This window comes from Berghia stephanieae, chromosome 12 (genome assembly GCF_034508935.2).
Source record: "Berghia stephanieae isolate SIO BIC M18660-M18661 chromosome 12, UCSD_Bste_1.3, whole genome shotgun sequence".
NCBI classification, from domain to species: Eukaryota; Metazoa; Mollusca; class Gastropoda; order Nudibranchia; family Aeolidiidae; genus Berghia; species Berghia stephanieae.
In genome coordinates, this window is record NC_088371.1 from 22,857,443 (window position 1) to 22,876,284 (window position 18,842).

Consider the following 18,842-nt stretch of genomic DNA (forward strand, 5'->3'; position numbering starts at 1 on the left):
GTTGAACTGAATTAACATTAGTGCAACAGAAAGTAGACAGTTTGTACTATGTACTATTGTGAATAATAATAAACTGCAACGTCTGATTGTTGTTGTAGGGATTCCAGAAACATTTGATTTAAAAGATAAATGTAGTGAAAATGTGAGTCTACTTTGCTGTCTTCCTGAGAAAGAAATATACTGATGATATCTATGATATTTAGTCCACTGTGTGAGGGGGATTTCAATCTATAACATGAGTGATATAGATTTACATTTAAGATAATTGTCACTTGGCTATGCCATTATTTATCAGACCAATTAGACTACTCGCTTCACTGACTGCAGGCACGTGACATGCCAGAGAGCAGGTAAAGAGAAGGAGAGTAGTGACCTCTTGACCTAGCATCTCAACTAAGTGATCCGCTGGTAAACCACTGTGAAGAAGAAGAAGAAGAAGAATAAGAAGAAGAAGAAGAAGAAAAAGCAAACCTAATCTGTATAGACAGCTGTAACGTCAATGCGACTCAGACTTCATTTGAACCCTGGGTTGCAAGGCTATTAATTGCTTTGCTGGTAGGGAAAACGGTATAATATTATTAAGTAGGGTTAAAGAAATATTGGATGACACCTGTAAAGTGTTATCGGTGTAACGATTCAATGAAAACAATCAGATACAATTTCCATGTTTGTTAAAGATCTGACTGAACAAGTGTATATGAAAGGTGCAGGAAAAAGCAAGAAAGAAAATTATAAGAAAAAAAATCAACCCAAAAAATCAGTCTGCCTCGACTGAGGATCAAACCTCAGACCTCCTAATTACCATATTTTTTTTTTGTTGATTTCTAATACAGGGTGCCCCAGGCATGGCTGGATCTCAAGGTCTTCAAGGCAATGCTGGAGCGAAGGGCCCCGATGGTGAGATGGGTCTGATCGGATCTCCTGGTCCCGCAGGATCAATGGGCCCACCTGGACCCGCTGGAAGCACTGGCACCCCTGGACCACGTGGACCCAGGGTACATTGTGATATTGTTCTCTATACTATATTTATTTCTTGGAAGATGTGAATTCTTCCTTTCAAAAGAATGGCAATTTTTCAAAGAAACACCAATATTTTTCAAACTACGATAAGTCTATATTATACTTCTTATCGTTTCCATTATTCTGTGTAAAATATGAAAACATAAGGACTTTGGCATCATGACAGTCAGTCTAACTGTGGCAGTCGATTTATGCTCAGAAGAGAAGAATATAATATCCGATAGAGTGGTTTCCCTTTCAGGATGTTGTTTCGGCCTGTTCTCAAGAGTTATCTTTCATGTTGCTATGTATGCCACACTTATGTTTTGACATTATAAATGTATCATCGTTAACAGGATTTAATTTCGCGTCAATATTATATATTTTAAGTTAAACCGGATAATATCTTCTGAGCCCTTACGTTTTTTTTCAAAGGATTATAGGCATGTTTCTATTATTTTTGCTATTATGCTTCAGTAAAATTGGGTTTTTCCAAAACCGAAGGGGTATAATAAAATATATTTTTTCCTTTAATTCTTTAGGCAGCATGCCTAGGATGTTAGGTAGGAAAACTAGTGTGATAGTGAGAATGTAAATATATATATATATATATATATATATATATAATATATATATATATATATAAAATATATAATATATATATATATGTATATACATTATTTCAGAATTGGATTTGATACAAATTCGTATTTAATGGCACAAAATATATTTTTGTATTATTTAAAAAAATATTCATCCAAGAATATTCTGCATCAACAAACCATAAATTTGGGCTATTTCAGAAAAAAAAATATAAATCTATAGCTGAAGCTGTGCAAAGTTTTGTGGGAGTTTGTTGAGACGTTTTTTAAAATTATACTTGGAACAAATAAACCAAACAAACGTAGATCAGAATAATATTGTATGCCTTAAGAGAGCATGGGTGTTGTAACTTTCAGCTAAATAAACATAAATTTATAAGCTGTCTGCTGTTTAATTCATTCATTTTAAACTCACTTATCTTGTATATTGAGTTCTTGTTTGTTTGTTTTTTCCAAGTAATACAGAAGGTATTGATTACTTTCAGATTTTGGGTTAAATATTCAGTTGAAAAATCAAATGAGATGAGCATGTCAAGTTATATTTCTAAATATTTTGAAACATACAAATTTCTTCAATCGCCAGGGAGAAAATGGACCAGAAGGACCACGAGGACCAATGGGCCCAACTGGACCACCCGTGAGTAATGCATTTCATTTCTTCAAATTTGATTAATTTATTTCATGACTCTTGATACAAAATTTCAATCAAAAATGAAATTACAAGGAAGAACTTTTGAGCTAAGATATTGAGAACCAGAGATCCTTCTTAAAGAGATCTAATAGTTAACATAAAATATGTGACAATGTTGTAAATGAATTATTTCTATCGATATGGTGGTCATAATCTCGCGTACATGATATTTTATGAGCGTAAAAATCACGGTTTTAAAGAGATAATAATCGGTATACAATCTTGCAGTCTAAATGTCTTTTTAAAGATCATTTTGTGCCATTTTTCACTTTAATTTCATGTGAGAGTATGGACACAGAATAATTCAAAAACAACTTTGGCAAAAGACTCGTTTATCTCTATTGCCTCCTCCTTAACTTCAATTCAACTTAAAGACGGATTTAAGAAGCCTGTAACAGATCTCTGGTACCCAAATAACTTGATTGTGACTAGATTTCCCCTTGAATTCTAAAAAAAGAAAATAAACCCAATGTTAGTCAATAGAGAACGAGATTAGTCGAAGAGTAGCGTCCCTTGGTTGGACGTCATCTTACAGAGAGAACGTCAATTTGGTTTTGAAGTGTCTCAAGCCGCTTTCACCGGAAGCGAGGACGAGAGACGCATGCGCACAACCAACATGACGTTCTCTCTCTAATAACTTTTCCGCCGGTAACGTCACAGACTATGGGTGACGTCCAATCAAGGGACTCTACTCTTCCGCTAATCTCATTCCCTATAAATTAGTGCGTATCGATGTGGAATAAAACGGTGGCAATAGACTGATAAAATATAGCTAATCATATTTTTTTTTGTAAAAAGCATTAGAGTTACAACAGATTGTGGCTCAAGGCAAACAACAAATGGAATCGACATCCGGTGACCATTTTTTTTTTATTTCAAATTTCAGGGACCCCAAGGACCAATCGGAGACAAGGGAGAGGACGGTGGTGAGGGTGACCAAGGAGATAAGGGAGACCCCGGATGGCCAGGTCTTCCTGGTTTGACTGGACCTGAGGTATATTAATTGTATATATAAGTGTATTATTTTTGGGCTGGGGGAGAGGGGGGGGGAGTATCCACATATCACCCCTCGTCTCAAAACGATGGTGGTGAGGGTGACCAAGGAGATAAGGGAGACCCAGGATGGCCAGGTCTTCCTGGTTTGACTGGACCTGAGGTATTTTAATTGTATATATAAGTGTATTATTTTTGGGCTGGGGGAGAGGGGGGGGGGGTATCCACATATGACCCCTCGTCTCAAAACGATGGTGGTGAGGGTGACCAAGGAGATAAGGGAGACCCAGGATGGCCAGGTCTTCCTGGATTGACTGGACCTGAGGTATTTTAATTGTATATATAAGTGTATTATTTTTGGGCTGGGGGAGAGGGGGGGGGGGTATCCACATATGACCCTTCGTCTCAAAACGATGGTGGTGAGGGTGACCAAGGAGATAAGGGAGACCCAGGATGGCCAGGTCTTCCTGGTTTGACTGGACCTGAGGTATATTCATTGTATATATTATACGTGTGTTATTTTTAGGCTGGGGGAGGGGGTGGGGGGGGGGGGTATCCACATGTGACCCCTCGTCTCAAAATGGTATTAAGTCGGGATGATTAAGATGCTTAAAATGGAATTTGTAGCCAGATGCTTAATTGGAGTTTATATGCTTTATAGATAGTATGCGCTTGGCTAAGAAGCTCATAACATTGCCATCCGGAAGTGTAACGGACCAACACACAAAACTGTGTGTATCCATGAGTGTTTATAGTCAGGTTAATACAGTTCATAAACGCGGATGGCAAAAAACAATAACAAAGGCCCGAGTGACGTCATCTTCGAACTATCTATAGAGGAGAAGTATTATCTAATTTTACTGTGCTAAAATACCAACGTTTCATATTTTTGATCAGTTTAACTATAATTTGACTTTTTAGTATCTGGTCCATCCAGGCATAATACCGTTTTGAGATGAAGGGTCACGTATATGAAATTTGTATTCATGATTTTATTTATTAATTTATTAATTTCCACTTGAACCTATAAAACCCATTCAATAGAAATAAGAGAGAGGGAGAGAGAAAGATAGAGAGAAAGACAGAGAGAAAGACAGAGAGTGAGAGAGAGAGAGAGAGAGAGAGAGAGAGAGAGAGAGAGAGAGAGAGAGAGAGAGAGGGGGGGGATCAAATTTGGTTTTCTCTCTTCCAGGTACAGATTGTAAATGTAAATTAGTAAAAAAATGTTTTATCTTAAGACTCACGAGTGGATGTTTCTTATTTAACCGGAGACTAAAATGAATATATGGAGATGTGGTGAAACTTAAGGGATTCCTTCCGCATGTAGGTGTTCAATGTCAAGTCGGTAATCATGGCATTTGAGAATTGATACACACCAATAGACAGGTAGATTAACTCGCCTCTCGGACAATCGTCATAATGTAAACAATGACAGTGTATGGTAGACACAGCAGACTACACGTATTTTACTATCCATGGTTTGTGCTTAAGTAAAATACTCACCGTTCTACCGCTTGATCAATAGATAGAATGCGCTTGGCCAAGGAGTTCACAACATTGCCATCCGGAAGTATAACGGACCAACACACAAACTCTGTGTAACCATGAACTTTTATAGTCTGGTTAATACAGTTTAGTGAGAACAACTCACAAACGCGGATGGCAAGAACAATAACAAAGGCCTGAGTGACGTCATCTGCATACTATCTATAGAACCAACACAGAAAATTATGTGTAAACCTAAACATTTATAATCTGATCAAGAAAATCATGTGATAACTAGTCACCCATTTTGGCCGTATAAAAACAATAACAACGATCAAAGAGGGGTCGATTTCATTCACGTTACTGTTTATAAACAACCAACTATGTTTGTCCGAGCACGTGTGAGGGTGTGTCAAAATTTTATGTTTTGATTGGTCAAAAATCTACTGGTTTATTCTGCCCGCTTTATCAATCGTACCAAGACACAAAAGTTTATAGTCTGAGAGAATTTAGTGAGAAGAAATCGCCCAAATGAATATAGAAATTGAAAGCTGCAAAAACCCGTGCCAAATTCTGATTGTATTACATGATATAAATATGAGCGAGAAGATGTTTACCGACCTGACACGACCTGAAAACGGATCTTCCTCTATCAAAACCCTATTACCACTTCAGAAGTTTCGCGTCTCTATAATTTATGGATGTCTCAGATGTAACGCTATGCCAGATGAAATGATAGAATTCTTTCTTTGAACGTTTATTAACCCTCTCCTTATCACCTGCATCAAAATCGTCACATTTGTTACGACACAATATATACATTTTTTTAATTCAGATTTATTTTGTACATCACAAACTTTGAAAAATGATCTTTGTTTAATTACTAAGAGCATAAGGATGTTTCACAGAGAGCTTATTTGAGTTTTAGAAAATCTATTTTTCTGCTGGGTAAGCTTGCCATTTTGGGAAAATACTGAAAATGATCGGTAAGGAGAGAGTTACATCTAGATATAAATATTATTAATTATTAGTCAAGAAGGTATAGGGAATGAGATTAGCGGAAGAGTAGCGTCCCTTGATTGGACGTCACCCATAGTCTGTGACGTCACAGGCGGAAAAATTATTAGAGAGCGAACGTCATGTTGATTGTGTGCATGTGCACAACCAACATGACGTTCTCTCTCTAATAACTTTTCCGCCTGTGACGTCACAGACTATGGGTGACGTCCAATCAAGGGACGCTACTCTTCTGCTAATCTCATTCCCTATCGAATAACATTTTTGTATCCAAAGATGTATAATTTTTGTGTTTGATTGTCAGGGACCAAGTGGAGATTCAGGCCCGCCTGGACCCCCTGGACCACCAGGGCCACGAGTAAGTCACACGATTATTCCATTGTTCGTTCGTTCGTATCCTTTTCTACTTGCACCATTTCAAATAAATTATGGGATGAAGAATGATGGTAATGATGATGATGATGATGATGATGATGATGATGATGATGATGATGATGATGATATAAATTATTATTATTATTATTATTATTATTATTATTATTATTATTTTATTTTATTATTATTATTATTATTATTATATTATTATTATTATTATTATTATTATAACTACCATTATCATTATTATTATTAATATTATTATAATTATATATTATCTTTATCATCATCATCATCATCATCATCATCATCATCATCATCATCATCATCATCATCATTATATATTATTATTATTATTATTATTATTATTATATATTATTATTATTATTATTATTATTATTATTATTATTATTATTATTATTATTATTATTATTATTATTATTATTATTATTATTATTATTATTATATTATTATTATTATTATTATTATTATTATTATTATTATTATTATTATTATTATTATTTCAAAGATGTTAAGGAGGAGCTTTAAAAAAAAGAAGAAAAAAAAGTATGTTCCTTTTTATCCAAGTTGGAAGTTGTGTTTAATAAGTTATATTTTGTAGGATGTCAATGACAGTCTAACGAGATGGAAGAAAAATAAAAGTAGTCCTTAAGCTCATGGAGCCGGAGTTTATCCCAGTTTCTGTATCATTAAACGGACAATAGCAATTGCTTGCTACCCTATGGATAGAATGCTAGTCTATCGCAGCAAAGTATTTTCTTGTGCCAGATCTAACAGATTCAGCTACCCATTCACTGCTGGGTTGTCAGAGGGATCAGATAAAAAAATCTCGACTGCACCCGGGATCGATCACGATTCTTTTGCAAGTGAAGCGAGTGCTCTACCAACTGAGCTATCGGGACTCCCCCCAATTTTACACTTTTCTATCAAAACATTCTTTTTATTTTGAAAATATGAGCATATCATAATATTATTTTTTTATGTTGCCAGGGACAAGATGGACCTCGCGGTCCAGTGGGCCCTGACGGAGACACTGGTCCTGATGGACCACCAGGAATGAGGGTAAGTTCAGTAATTGCAACAACAACACAAAAAAAAAGAAGAAAAAAAAAAAAAAAACAAGAGTCATTTTGTCAGATCAGCAACCATTTTGCCATGCATAAAAATCCCTATTATTATTATTATTATTATTATTATTATTATTATTATTATTATTATTATTATTATTATTATTATTATTATTATTATTATTATTATTATTATTATTATTTTTATTGCTGTAAACTGTAAGTTTTTATGTATTGGTGCTATGTGTTTAAATTAAATATAACATCCGCCAGGCCGGACACATAATGCATCAAAACACAAAACACTCCTTTTTGACCAATGAAGACTGGAAATTGTCGTGGATGGTGAGTTATCAGAGTCTGCTCAAGTGGTGTTTGGTGTTCCTCGGGGCACAGTTCTCGGCCCCCTCCTATTCTCAATCTACATGAATAATGTGGCACAAAGACTTACACCAAGAACCCAACTGACAACCTTCTATATTGGACAATAAGAACTAAACGTGACACATAAATTCTTCATGCCGATCTAGATAGCATACAATGCTGGGAAATAGAAAATAGCATGGAATTCCATCCTCAGAAGTTCCATGTTCTAAAATTTACAAACAACAGAAAAATCATACATTCAACATACACATCACATAACTATTGAAAAGTAGAAAAAATCTCTAGGATTGAGTGAGTTAAGCCACAAATATATTAGAAATTTTCCATTGAATAAAATATAACTTAAAAAGACTTTTTAATCTCTCTCAGGGATCACGTGGACCTGCTGGAGAAGATGGACGAAGAGTAAGTTTTGTTTCCTAAGGTTTTTTTTTTTTTTTAAATAACAAATAATTAAAATACAAAAATTGATGAATCTCTTTATTTTAGCACCTCCAATCGTCAAATGGTTCACCATCACCTTCTTCTTCTTCTTCTTCTTCTTCTTCTTCTTCTTCTTCTTCTTCTTCTTCTTCTTCTTCTTCTTCTTCTTCTTCTTCTTCTTCTTCTTCTCTTCTTCGTCTTCATCTTCATCATCATCATCATCATCATCATCATCATCATCATCATCATCATCATCATCATCATCATCATCATCATTACCATAGTCACCATCATCAATAACTATGACTTTTCAATCTCATCAATAACACTTATCCGTTAAGATAGATTGTATTATTTAAATGTCATTAAATTACTTACTTTACTTATCCTCTTGGTGCTTCAATCTGGTTTTCATTACATTTCACTTTCACAATCATTTTATGCAATTTAAATATCAAAAAGAAAAATTAGAAGGAAAATCATAATATTTAAGAAAGAAAGTAGAAAATGCCGACACTTCATTTTATTATTCGTGTTGTACTGACACTCACAATACCTTAAAGAAATAAATTGTCCCAGTTTCTATAGCATGAAACGGACAATAGCAATTGCTTGCTATGCTTTGGTTAGGACGCTAGTCTATCACAAAGTACTTTCCACCAAGTCTAACAGACTCAGCTACCCATTCACTGTGGGTGGATAGGGGGGGGGGGGGTCAGAAAACAATCTCGACTGCACACCCAGGATCGATATTTGTCCCTTTGCGTGTGAAGCTAGTACTCTACCGACTGAACTATCGGGATCCTCACAGCAAGTGACCAAATCTATAATCTGACATTTCTCGCCCTTTAATATCCGTCTTTGATATTTCATATCTGGTATACCCTTACACAATACCAGTTTGAGGTCATGATTCACATATTTGCTATCTAAACCCTTTTTTGTGTGTAAATAAACTTTGTATTTACATCTATCAATTTATTTATTTCTCAATTTTTTCGATTATTTATCATTGTCTTTTGACATATTTACTGACTAATTTATATCTTCATTTGTAAAGAGATTGATGTGTTAAATGTGACCTCCGCCATTTGATCTCCACAGGGACCACCTGGAGATGTCGGCAGACCCGGACCTCCTGTAAGTTGCTGGAAATATGGGATTTATGGATAATTGGGAATATGGGATTTATGGATAATTGGGAATATGGGATTCATGGATAATTGGGAATATGGGATTTATGGATAATTGGGAATATGGGATTTATGGATAATTGGGAATATGGGATATATAGATAATTGGGAATATAGGATTTATGGATAATTGGGAATATGGGATTCATGGATAATTGGGAATATGGGATTTATGGATAATTGGGAATATAGGATTTATGGATAATTGGGAACATGGGATTTATGGATAATTGGGAATATGGGATTCATAGATAATTGGGAATATGGGATTTATGGATAATTGGGAATATGGGATTTATGGATAATTGGGAAATTTGGATTTATGGATAATTGGGAATATTGGATTTATAGATTATAGTGGATTTTATAGCTTATTGAAAATACGAAAGTTATCAGTTATTGAGGAATTCATGTATCATTAGCAATGTTGGATTTATGGATTATTGTGGGATTTATGGATCATTGGAAATATGGGAGTTATGAATTATTGTTGGATTTATAAATCATTGGAAATGTTGGATTTATGGATTATTGTTAGATTTATGAATCATTGGAAATGTTGGATTTATGGATTATTGTGGGATTTATGAATCATTGGAAATATGGAATTATTGTGGGATTTGTGGATTATTAGAAGTATTGTATTTATGGATAATTTTATTTTGAGATTTATGGATTGTTGGAAGAATTGGGTTCATGGATTATTGTGGGATATATGGATTATTAAAGGAATCAATGGATTAGTGGCAATACCGAAATCATAGATTATTTGGAAATAGAGAATGTATTGACTACTTTGGATATTGGAATATTTTATAATCAGGATCACGGGATTCTTTTTATTTCTCAGAATAATATGCAAAAGTATATCTATCTATCTATCTATCTATCTATCTATCTATCTATCTATCTATCTATCTATCTATCTATCTATCTATCTATCTATCTATCTGTTTAATTATCTATTTACCTATATATTTATCTATCTACATATTTATCTGTCAATAAGCGAGATTGGCTGTATATATAATCGGGGCCAGACTAGGAAAAATACCACAAAATTATATTTGGAATCAAAACCTTATTGTCGTTTTATGTTTATTTTACTCCCATCCAGGGACCCCCAGGACAGTCAGTGTTCGCCTCGGCTATGCAAGGATGGATGTCCAACTCCAACAACCAAGACTACGCTTACCAGGTATATACAAAAACCGATAGCCGGTGATGCATAAAAAAAAATCATTTATATTCATTTTCTCTCTAGTCAGCTGATCCTGCGTAGGACGTTTCTTGCGAAACAGATTACGGTTTTCCGCCAGTCTACTTGCATGAGTTGTTGTCATTCCCAGCCATTCACATATATCTTGTTCCCAGCTTCTTGTTGGTCTACCTCTTCCTCTCTTGCCTTCGCGTGTGGTTGGATGGGAGCATCACCCTTGAATCATATACCTATGATGTTCGCATGGGTGTACGATCCGATAGTGATGTCGTTTCTTCTTCTCTTTACTAGCCTATCCTGCTTCTTTGGTTTGTGATTGTATTTTTGACAGGGGATATTTTTTACTGTAAATCCTCTGCCTGTTTGTTCTTGGTTATTTATAAGTTAGCTTATGATATCTTTAGGTTATGATTTTGATTGACATTTGTACTATTTTTGTTAGATTGTTTGTTTTTTTGTTTCAGCGGTCTCTCATATAACCTCAATTGTGTTGGAAGAGACCTAAAGCAACAAACAAACAAAAAATCTCTTGCCTTCTACCCTTCATTTAAATCATCAAATTTTGAACCCATTTTTATCCATAGGTTACATCAGATAATTGATTAATTACAGATTTGCGAGGGCGTGTTATTAAGTGGATGGAAAGGAACTAAATTTGCCTATTAAAAAAGAATAGAGATAAACATTTGAATCATATTATTTCAGGAAAAGAGATTTACAAGAGTTGTTTTTACTTCAGCATCAGTTGATGTAATCTTGCCTTTTCTAATATTGAGTACTCTTTGGCGTCAAGTGTTAGCTCAATCATTCTTTAAATCGTCTGTTGATGTCCATATTAGCCAAAAAGGTTAGACTCACTGTATATTATTTATTTATTTATTTATTTATCTATCTATCTAACTGTCTATATTTATAGGGTGATTCTCCGAACAAAGAAGCTCGCAACACGATTGAAGCTCTCAAAGAGATCACTGCTGAGGTGAAGACCTTGAGGAGACCAAAAGGAGATCAGAATTCTCCTGGAAAAACTTGCCGAGATCTCGCTGCTTCTGCTGAGGAACCACTGAGGAACGGTGAGTGGAGGGATATATTATATATATGGTTGACAGTAATAAATTAATTCATGAGAAGAAACGTCATGTACCAGATTGATTCGTACTACTTTGATATGAAACTCACATATGAATTCATTGTGAAATGTATTTATCATTCCGACATAATATGTGACCCCTCGTCTCAAAACAGTATTAAGTCGGGATGATTAAGATGCTTAAAATGGAATTTGTAGCCAGAAATATCAGACTTAAGTTGAGTTTATATGCTTTATAGAGGAGAAGTATTATCATATTTTACTGTGGTAAATACCAACGTCTCATATTTTTGACCAGTTTAACTATAATTTGACTTTTTAGATTCTGGTCCATCCAGACATAATACCGTTTTGAGACGAAGGGTCACATATGTTTCTCACCGCCTCAAAACAGTATGTATTATGTTGGGGTGATTTAGGTGCCGGGAATAAAGATTATTGCCATACACAGAAGTCAAAGTGATACTAAGCTGCTAGAAGCTGTGGACTCTAAAAAGCAATAAACAACAGTTATTGTAAATTTAAGTTTACACATAGTTTTCTATGTTGGTTCTATTGATCACGCGGTAGGACAGTGTTGTTGTTTGTTTGTTTTTAAGGGTTTTACGGCGCTTGCAACACATTAAGGTCATATCAGCGCCAGTAAAAAGGAAGAAAATGGGATAGTAAAAAGTTCTAGAATTACAATTAAAGCATCCAAGAATAAGGCAGACAAAGGGGAATGTGTTCTAATAGGACAGTGGGTATTTTATTCAGACGCATGTCATCGATAGTAAAACGTATGTAGGTATTTCACTATGTTTACCAATCACTGCCATTGTTTGCATTCTGACAATTGTCCGAGAGGCGTGTTTATATAGGTGTCTATAGCAGTCTGATTACTCTTCATAGGTATGTACTGGATTGACCCCAATGGCGGAGGCATCAAGGACGCCATCCAAGTATTCTGTAAATTCAACCAGGAAAATGTTGACAAGACCCAGACATGCTTGATTCCAGAAACTGAAGAGGTATGATGATAATGAATAATGTCGTCATCATCATCATCATCATCATCATCATCATTATCATCATCATCATCATCATCATCATCATCATCATCATCATCATCATCATCATCATCATCATCACCATCATCATCACCACCATCATTATAATCATCATCATCATCATTATCATCATCATCATCATCATCATCATAATCATCATTATTATTATTATTATTATTATTATTATTATTATTATTATTATTATTATTATTATTATTATTATTGTTATTATTATTATTATTATTATTATTATTATTATTATTATTATTATTATTATTATTATTATTATTATCATTATTATTATTATTATTATTATTATTATTTATTATATTATTATTATTATCATCATCGTCATTGTCATCATCATCATCACCATCATCATAATCATCAAGAGGTATGATGACAATGAATAATGTCGTTATCCTCATCATCATCACCATTATGATTATAATCGTCATCGTCATTATAATCATCATTATCATCATTATTATTATTATCATCATCATCATCATCATCATCATCATCATCATCATCATCATCATCATCATTGCCATCTTCATCACATCATCATCATCATTATTATTATCATCATCATCATCATCATTGTCATCTCTATCACCACCTCCAGCACCTGCTCTATCACCTTTCTTTATCTTCAACATTGTCTGTATCGTCTTCACACTATTCTTATAATATACAGCACTTATGTCACATAAATCTTTTCCCCTCCCCTAACAGTATGAGAAATCCAACTGGTTCAGAACCCGCCCAGCAGAGGACGAATACTTGCTGTTTGCAGAGAACTTTGCCAGTGATGAGGTGGGTATTACAATACGATTCAATAGTCTGATGTCACGCCGCCTGGCAACGGCGGCCATCTTGGTTCTAAACAAAGAAAATCATTACTTTTTATTTTTCATGCTGGCTAGAACTTTTTATATGTCTTGTGATCAGAATGTGTAAAATCAAAACATGATCAAATGTATGTGTTTTTTTCTTCTGGATACGCTTTATACTCGCCGGAGAAATATTTCATACGGGCGTCCGCCATTGTTCCGATAGTTTAGAGCCAGTGTCACTAAGTTACCATGCGTCATTAGGAAGGAAGTGACGTTACGACTGTTGAAGAGTATTACGGCATCCAAACACCAATGTACGTTCTTCTGTTAATTATTCCGTCTACTTTAATGCCGAATGCAGCCATTTGGAGGACGCGATGCGCTCACGTGATCACTTTTAGCGTGCGTCTTTCAAGTGATCAGTTCATTGTACCAATGTACGTTCTTCTGTTAAGTTCTGCATCTCCATCTGTAAAGTTCTCCATTTTTCAAGCTTAAGATAAACTGGCCGTCCACTGATATTTTGTGCGGTTTTGTGGTCCAGTGGAATGACACACTCCTTTTGATCGGGAGGTCTGTGGATGTAAGTCCACGCTCCATAGCAGCCCATAGTTGAGTCCGTGGACAAGGATCTTTATTCACATTCTTTCACCGTTAGGTGTAAAATGAGTTGTCTCTGTCCAAAAAAAAAAGAAATTGCATGACGCCTGTTAGGTGTTGTTGATTGAATTCCCAACGACCATGAACTCACAACAACAAGGGTAAAAATCAGATGACACAGTCACAGATTCCAAATTCCACGCTCAAGTGGGCAATGCCATGAGTAGTCGATTGTTCCATCGACGATTAAAATTTAGAACAGCCTGCCTGTGGATGTAGTTAGCTCTGAAAACCTTAAAAAGTTCAGAGACAGAATCGATTCTGTGCCACTCGAAACACCAACATGCAAACAAAAGTCTGTGACAATACACCCCATGTGGTTTGCAGATATGCGGCGAGAAGACGAATGGAGCCACAATAAGCACCTTGGCCGGCAAAATCTAAGTTGACTCATTTTAGGTCCAAAACAGAAATCCACAAATAGAAAAGGTCCTCGGAGAATCGGGAAAAATCACTACACCAACCACAGACATCGTTTTCCATTCACAGAACTGCCTAGTTGAAATTTTAGATTTCGTAATTTTTAGGTGATTAAAATTGTAGTGGGCTTAGTTGACTTTTAAAAATCAACAGTTTACCCTCACACTCACAAGGATTAATTACGCATTAAATTTAAAATCCTTAAAATAATATAAGTTTGCATCATTTTCAATGTTTTAATGACTTGGAGATAAATTATGTAATTAATGAGCTAAAATGTTGTAATTCTACGAATTTTTCGTAATAGTAGGCATGTCTGCATAGTTGGGGTTTATTTTATTAATTAATTCACATGTGTAACGGGGTTTATTTTATTAATTAAGTCACATGTGTAACGGGGTTTATTTTATTAATTAATTCACATGTGTAACGGGGTTTATTTTATTAATTAATTCACATGTGTAACGGGGTTTATTTTATTAATTAATTCACATGTGTAACGGGGTTTATTTTATTAATTAATTCACATGTGTAACGGGGGTTTATTTTATTAATTAATTCACATGTGTAACAAGGTCATCTTCATTTCCCCCCTCCCCAGTTCTCCTACAATGCCCACCGATCTCAGATCAAATACCTCCAGGCCTTGCACAACAAAGCCAGACAACTGGTCACCATTAACTGCAAGAATATGGTGGTCGTACTAGACAGGGCCAACAATTCAGCCAACCAGGCTGTCAAACTCATCAGCTTTGACGAGGAGGACATGAAGGTCCATGCTCAAAAGCCATTCCGTTACCGGGCTATTGAGGATGGTTGCAAGGTAAGATTTAACCTGTTAAATGCCGTACTACGTGGCAAGGCACACATTTTTAAAAATTGGCCTCAAAACTCGTCCTGCAAATATCGATCGATTTAAATGGCCCTCATCTTAACCAAAAACTCTTAAACCTGGGACCTCGAGAGGTCCCATTGATGTCCCAAGTTTGAGAGTTTTAGCCAAGATGAGGGTCATTTAAATCGATCGATATTTGAAGGAAGAGTTTTCTGGCCAAATTGTTTGATATATTATGTCTTTCCAGAGACGCTTCGGATTTCCCCTTTATCAACAAAACAAGATGAATGAAACACTAAAGACGAATTCCTGATGAGAGCAATGCTACAACGTTGTAGAAGTCAAACAATCATAATCATCTTTTAAATGTTTATATATATATATATATATATATATATATATATATATATATATATATATATATATATATATATTTTTTTAAAATATTTACCACAATGTTTGAGACAGTCTACATTAATGTTTCAGGCTGAATTTGCCATCGTCAGGACTGAGTTGTTTTGTTGACTGTTGTTGTTTCTTGAAGTGGTTCCGGTTTAAAGTTAATTAACAAGAACTTCCGGCGATGTGGACACGTACCGTACATCTCACTTTTCGTGTTGAGTGTGGCTTCATGAGGGTGTTTGATTATAGTGTATTTCTCTTCCAGGCATAAGCTACATTGTTTTGATGTTGGTGTGTATCCTGTTGCTTTAGATAAAATTTTCCATGAAATGTTGTGGTCTAGTTTGTTGTCTTTTAATTTCCAAATTATATGTTCGCTGAGTTTTGTGGATGTTTTTTTGTTAGTGTTACTAAATGTTGAGGTGTGGAGGTTGTATCTTGTTTTGAAATTATTTTCCGTTAGTCCTACATATTTTTCTTGCTTGTTTGTTTTAGTTTCGGTGACTGTGGCTTGGTAAATTAAACTTGATTCTAAGCATTGTTTGTTTAACGGGCAATGTTCCTTATTTCTGCAGTTGCATTTTCTGGTGGGTGGGTTTTGCTCTTGTCGGTGGTTTATTAATATTTTTTTTGTTGTGGCTTGAAATTATTTGTTCTATGTTGCGCATACACGAGTAGCTTATTTGTATGGTATTCCTGTTGATAATTTTATGTAGCTTGTGGTTTTTTAGAAAGTGTGTATCAATTAACTTCAGGAACTGCTGTCCTATGTTTGTGCTGACGTTTTTGTCGAAAGGTGGGTTGAACCAAGTAATGTGTCGTTTTCTTGTTTTACGTATCAAACACACTTCAATATATATATATATATATATATATATATATATATATATATATATATATATATATATATATATATATATATATATATATATATATATTTATATTTATATTTATATATTATTATATTTTTGTTTTTGTTTTTTTTGTTTTGTTTTTTTTTGTCTTCCCAGTTTCACCCATCTAACTTAAAAGGTTCTTTTATTTATCTTTTTGATATGTTACTTTGTTTACCAATTATGATTTTCAATTGATTTTTTTTTCAGGATCGCAGCAACAGCTGGTCAAAGACTGTATTGGAAATTAAAGCAAAACGAAACAGAATAAAGCGTTTGCCAATTTTGGACATCGGCTTCAAAGACGTAGCAGGATCTAACCAGAAGTTTGGCATTGAACTAAGCAGAGCTTGCTTTAGCAGACTCTAAAGTACAACATTGTCATTTTCTTCTAATCGTTCTTATTTTCTCTAAATGCTTTAATTTCTTTTATATGTTTTTTTTCTTAATCTCAATTTTTTGTTTTTATTTTTTATTTCTGTTTAATTCATTTTTAAACTTATAAAATGAAAAAAAAAAACTATGCAAAAATTGAAAAAAAAAATTGAAAAAATATAACATTTAAATCGACTATTCCTAACTGCCAAAAATTTTGTAACTACTATTAATGTAGACAATAGTCATCTTTTTTTCATTTTTAACACTCATATTTTGAATAATATAAATTCAAGTATTTTTTTAGATTTGATTAAAAAAAAGATAACAAATCCGTCTCACTATTAGATTAATGTTGAAAGAATTTATTTCAATATTATTCTGCAAGCATCAAATTTTAATATTTGGTTTTGATTGAATTTAAACCTTTTAGAACATCTCAATTTAGTTTTTTTTTTTTTTTAAATTAACAGCATAAAACCTAGGGGGTATAACTTAAGCAGAAAAATTAAAAACCAGTTATATTAACTTTTATAATGCCCCTTTATGCACATTAAAACCACATGTTTCACTTGGTTAAAGTTCACTTACTAATTATATTGAAATCCACCACTTTTTTTTTTAAATTAAGATCACGTTTTGCAGGTAAATGATTGTGAAAAAATTAAGAAGCTTTACTGTCGTTCGTGTCACAATAGATAGAAAATTTCGTATGAATAGAAATGGGCAGCAATTAAATTTGTTATCTGATTATAAACTTCTTTAAATGCATTAACATCAGCATAGATAAAATCATTCCACTTCAACATCGATAGACATATCCATACAGCTGTAACATCTAGTTGTACATTATATTTCTTTCATACAAATGCTTCTCTCAACGGTGGGTGTACGACTGTTTATCTTCTATCCCTTCCCAATCATTTACTTTTTTTAAAATAAGCATAAGCGTCAGAAAATCATTGAATCTTAATAAAAGTATAGATACCATCACAATTTAAAAAAAAAAAATAAGTTCAAAGATTATGAACAGGTTAAAACCATCTCCCATCTTTTTTCTATTTTACATATAAGAGTTTGTTTTTCTTAGAACTTCATATTTCATCCAACATCATCCCGCCATTTCTCATTAATCTAGTAAGAAATGATTTCGGATGAAGGAAGAAAAAGGAGATGGTTTTATATTATGTTTTAAATTCTTTTTTTTTTTTTTTGTTTAAACAGGCTTCGAAAATGTCTAAAAGCCGATACTACAAAAAAATGGTAAAACCCCCGTTTTCAGTGCGGATTTTCACTGATAAAACTTGGAATGCACACAAGCTTCAATGAATGGTGAATAGAGTGTGACAGTGTATGTTTGTCTGTGTGGAGAAAGTGGATGAATTATTCTTGATAAGTTTGTATGATCATATAAAACATGTTTGCTGTACATTCTTTGCTTACGTATGTTGATTTGTTTTCTGTCACGATCATCGTTTACGTTAATGTGTTGTTTATTTGTCTTAAATCATCAAGTCCATCCTATCATCTGGTATTTTCTCACTGTCATTATGCATTTTTTATCATGTTTTTTTATTCATTCATATATATATATATATATATATATATATATATATATATATATATATATAATATATATATATATATATATATATATATATATATAAATCAATGAACCGTCCAAATGCTCGTTTTGAGGGATTACATATTATAATTATCGGTAGTATGCAGGATTTTTTGGGGTTTCTTTTTTTTTTTTTGTTATTATTAATCGTTATGAAAAGAAAATAAAGGAATTTAAAAGTTT

The 18,842-nt window shown here is 33.8% G+C and overlaps 1 protein-coding gene across 1 annotated transcript in view; it reads left to right on the forward strand.

The window, feature by feature from the left end:
- LOC144957449 (uncharacterized) overlaps positions 1 to 18,842 on the forward strand; it is an 86,983-nt gene extending 68,141 nt beyond the window's left edge. Inside the window, exons 35-47 of the mRNA XM_078888715.1 lie at positions 834 to 995; positions 2,185 to 2,238; positions 3,179 to 3,286; positions 6,092 to 6,145; positions 7,174 to 7,245; positions 8,007 to 8,042; positions 9,165 to 9,200; positions 10,371 to 10,451; positions 11,389 to 11,545; positions 12,454 to 12,572; positions 13,350 to 13,430; positions 15,132 to 15,353; positions 16,871 to 18,842. Coding sequence (XP_078744841.1) covers positions 834 to 995; positions 2,185 to 2,238; positions 3,179 to 3,286; positions 6,092 to 6,145; positions 7,174 to 7,245; positions 8,007 to 8,042; positions 9,165 to 9,200; positions 10,371 to 10,451; positions 11,389 to 11,545; positions 12,454 to 12,572; positions 13,350 to 13,430; positions 15,132 to 15,353; positions 16,871 to 17,029 — 1,341 coding nt within the window. The 3' untranslated portion in view covers positions 17,030 to 18,842. The remainder of the gene's footprint in view (positions 1 to 833; positions 996 to 2,184; positions 2,239 to 3,178; positions 3,287 to 6,091; positions 6,146 to 7,173; positions 7,246 to 8,006; positions 8,043 to 9,164; positions 9,201 to 10,370; positions 10,452 to 11,388; positions 11,546 to 12,453; positions 12,573 to 13,349; positions 13,431 to 15,131; positions 15,354 to 16,870) is intronic.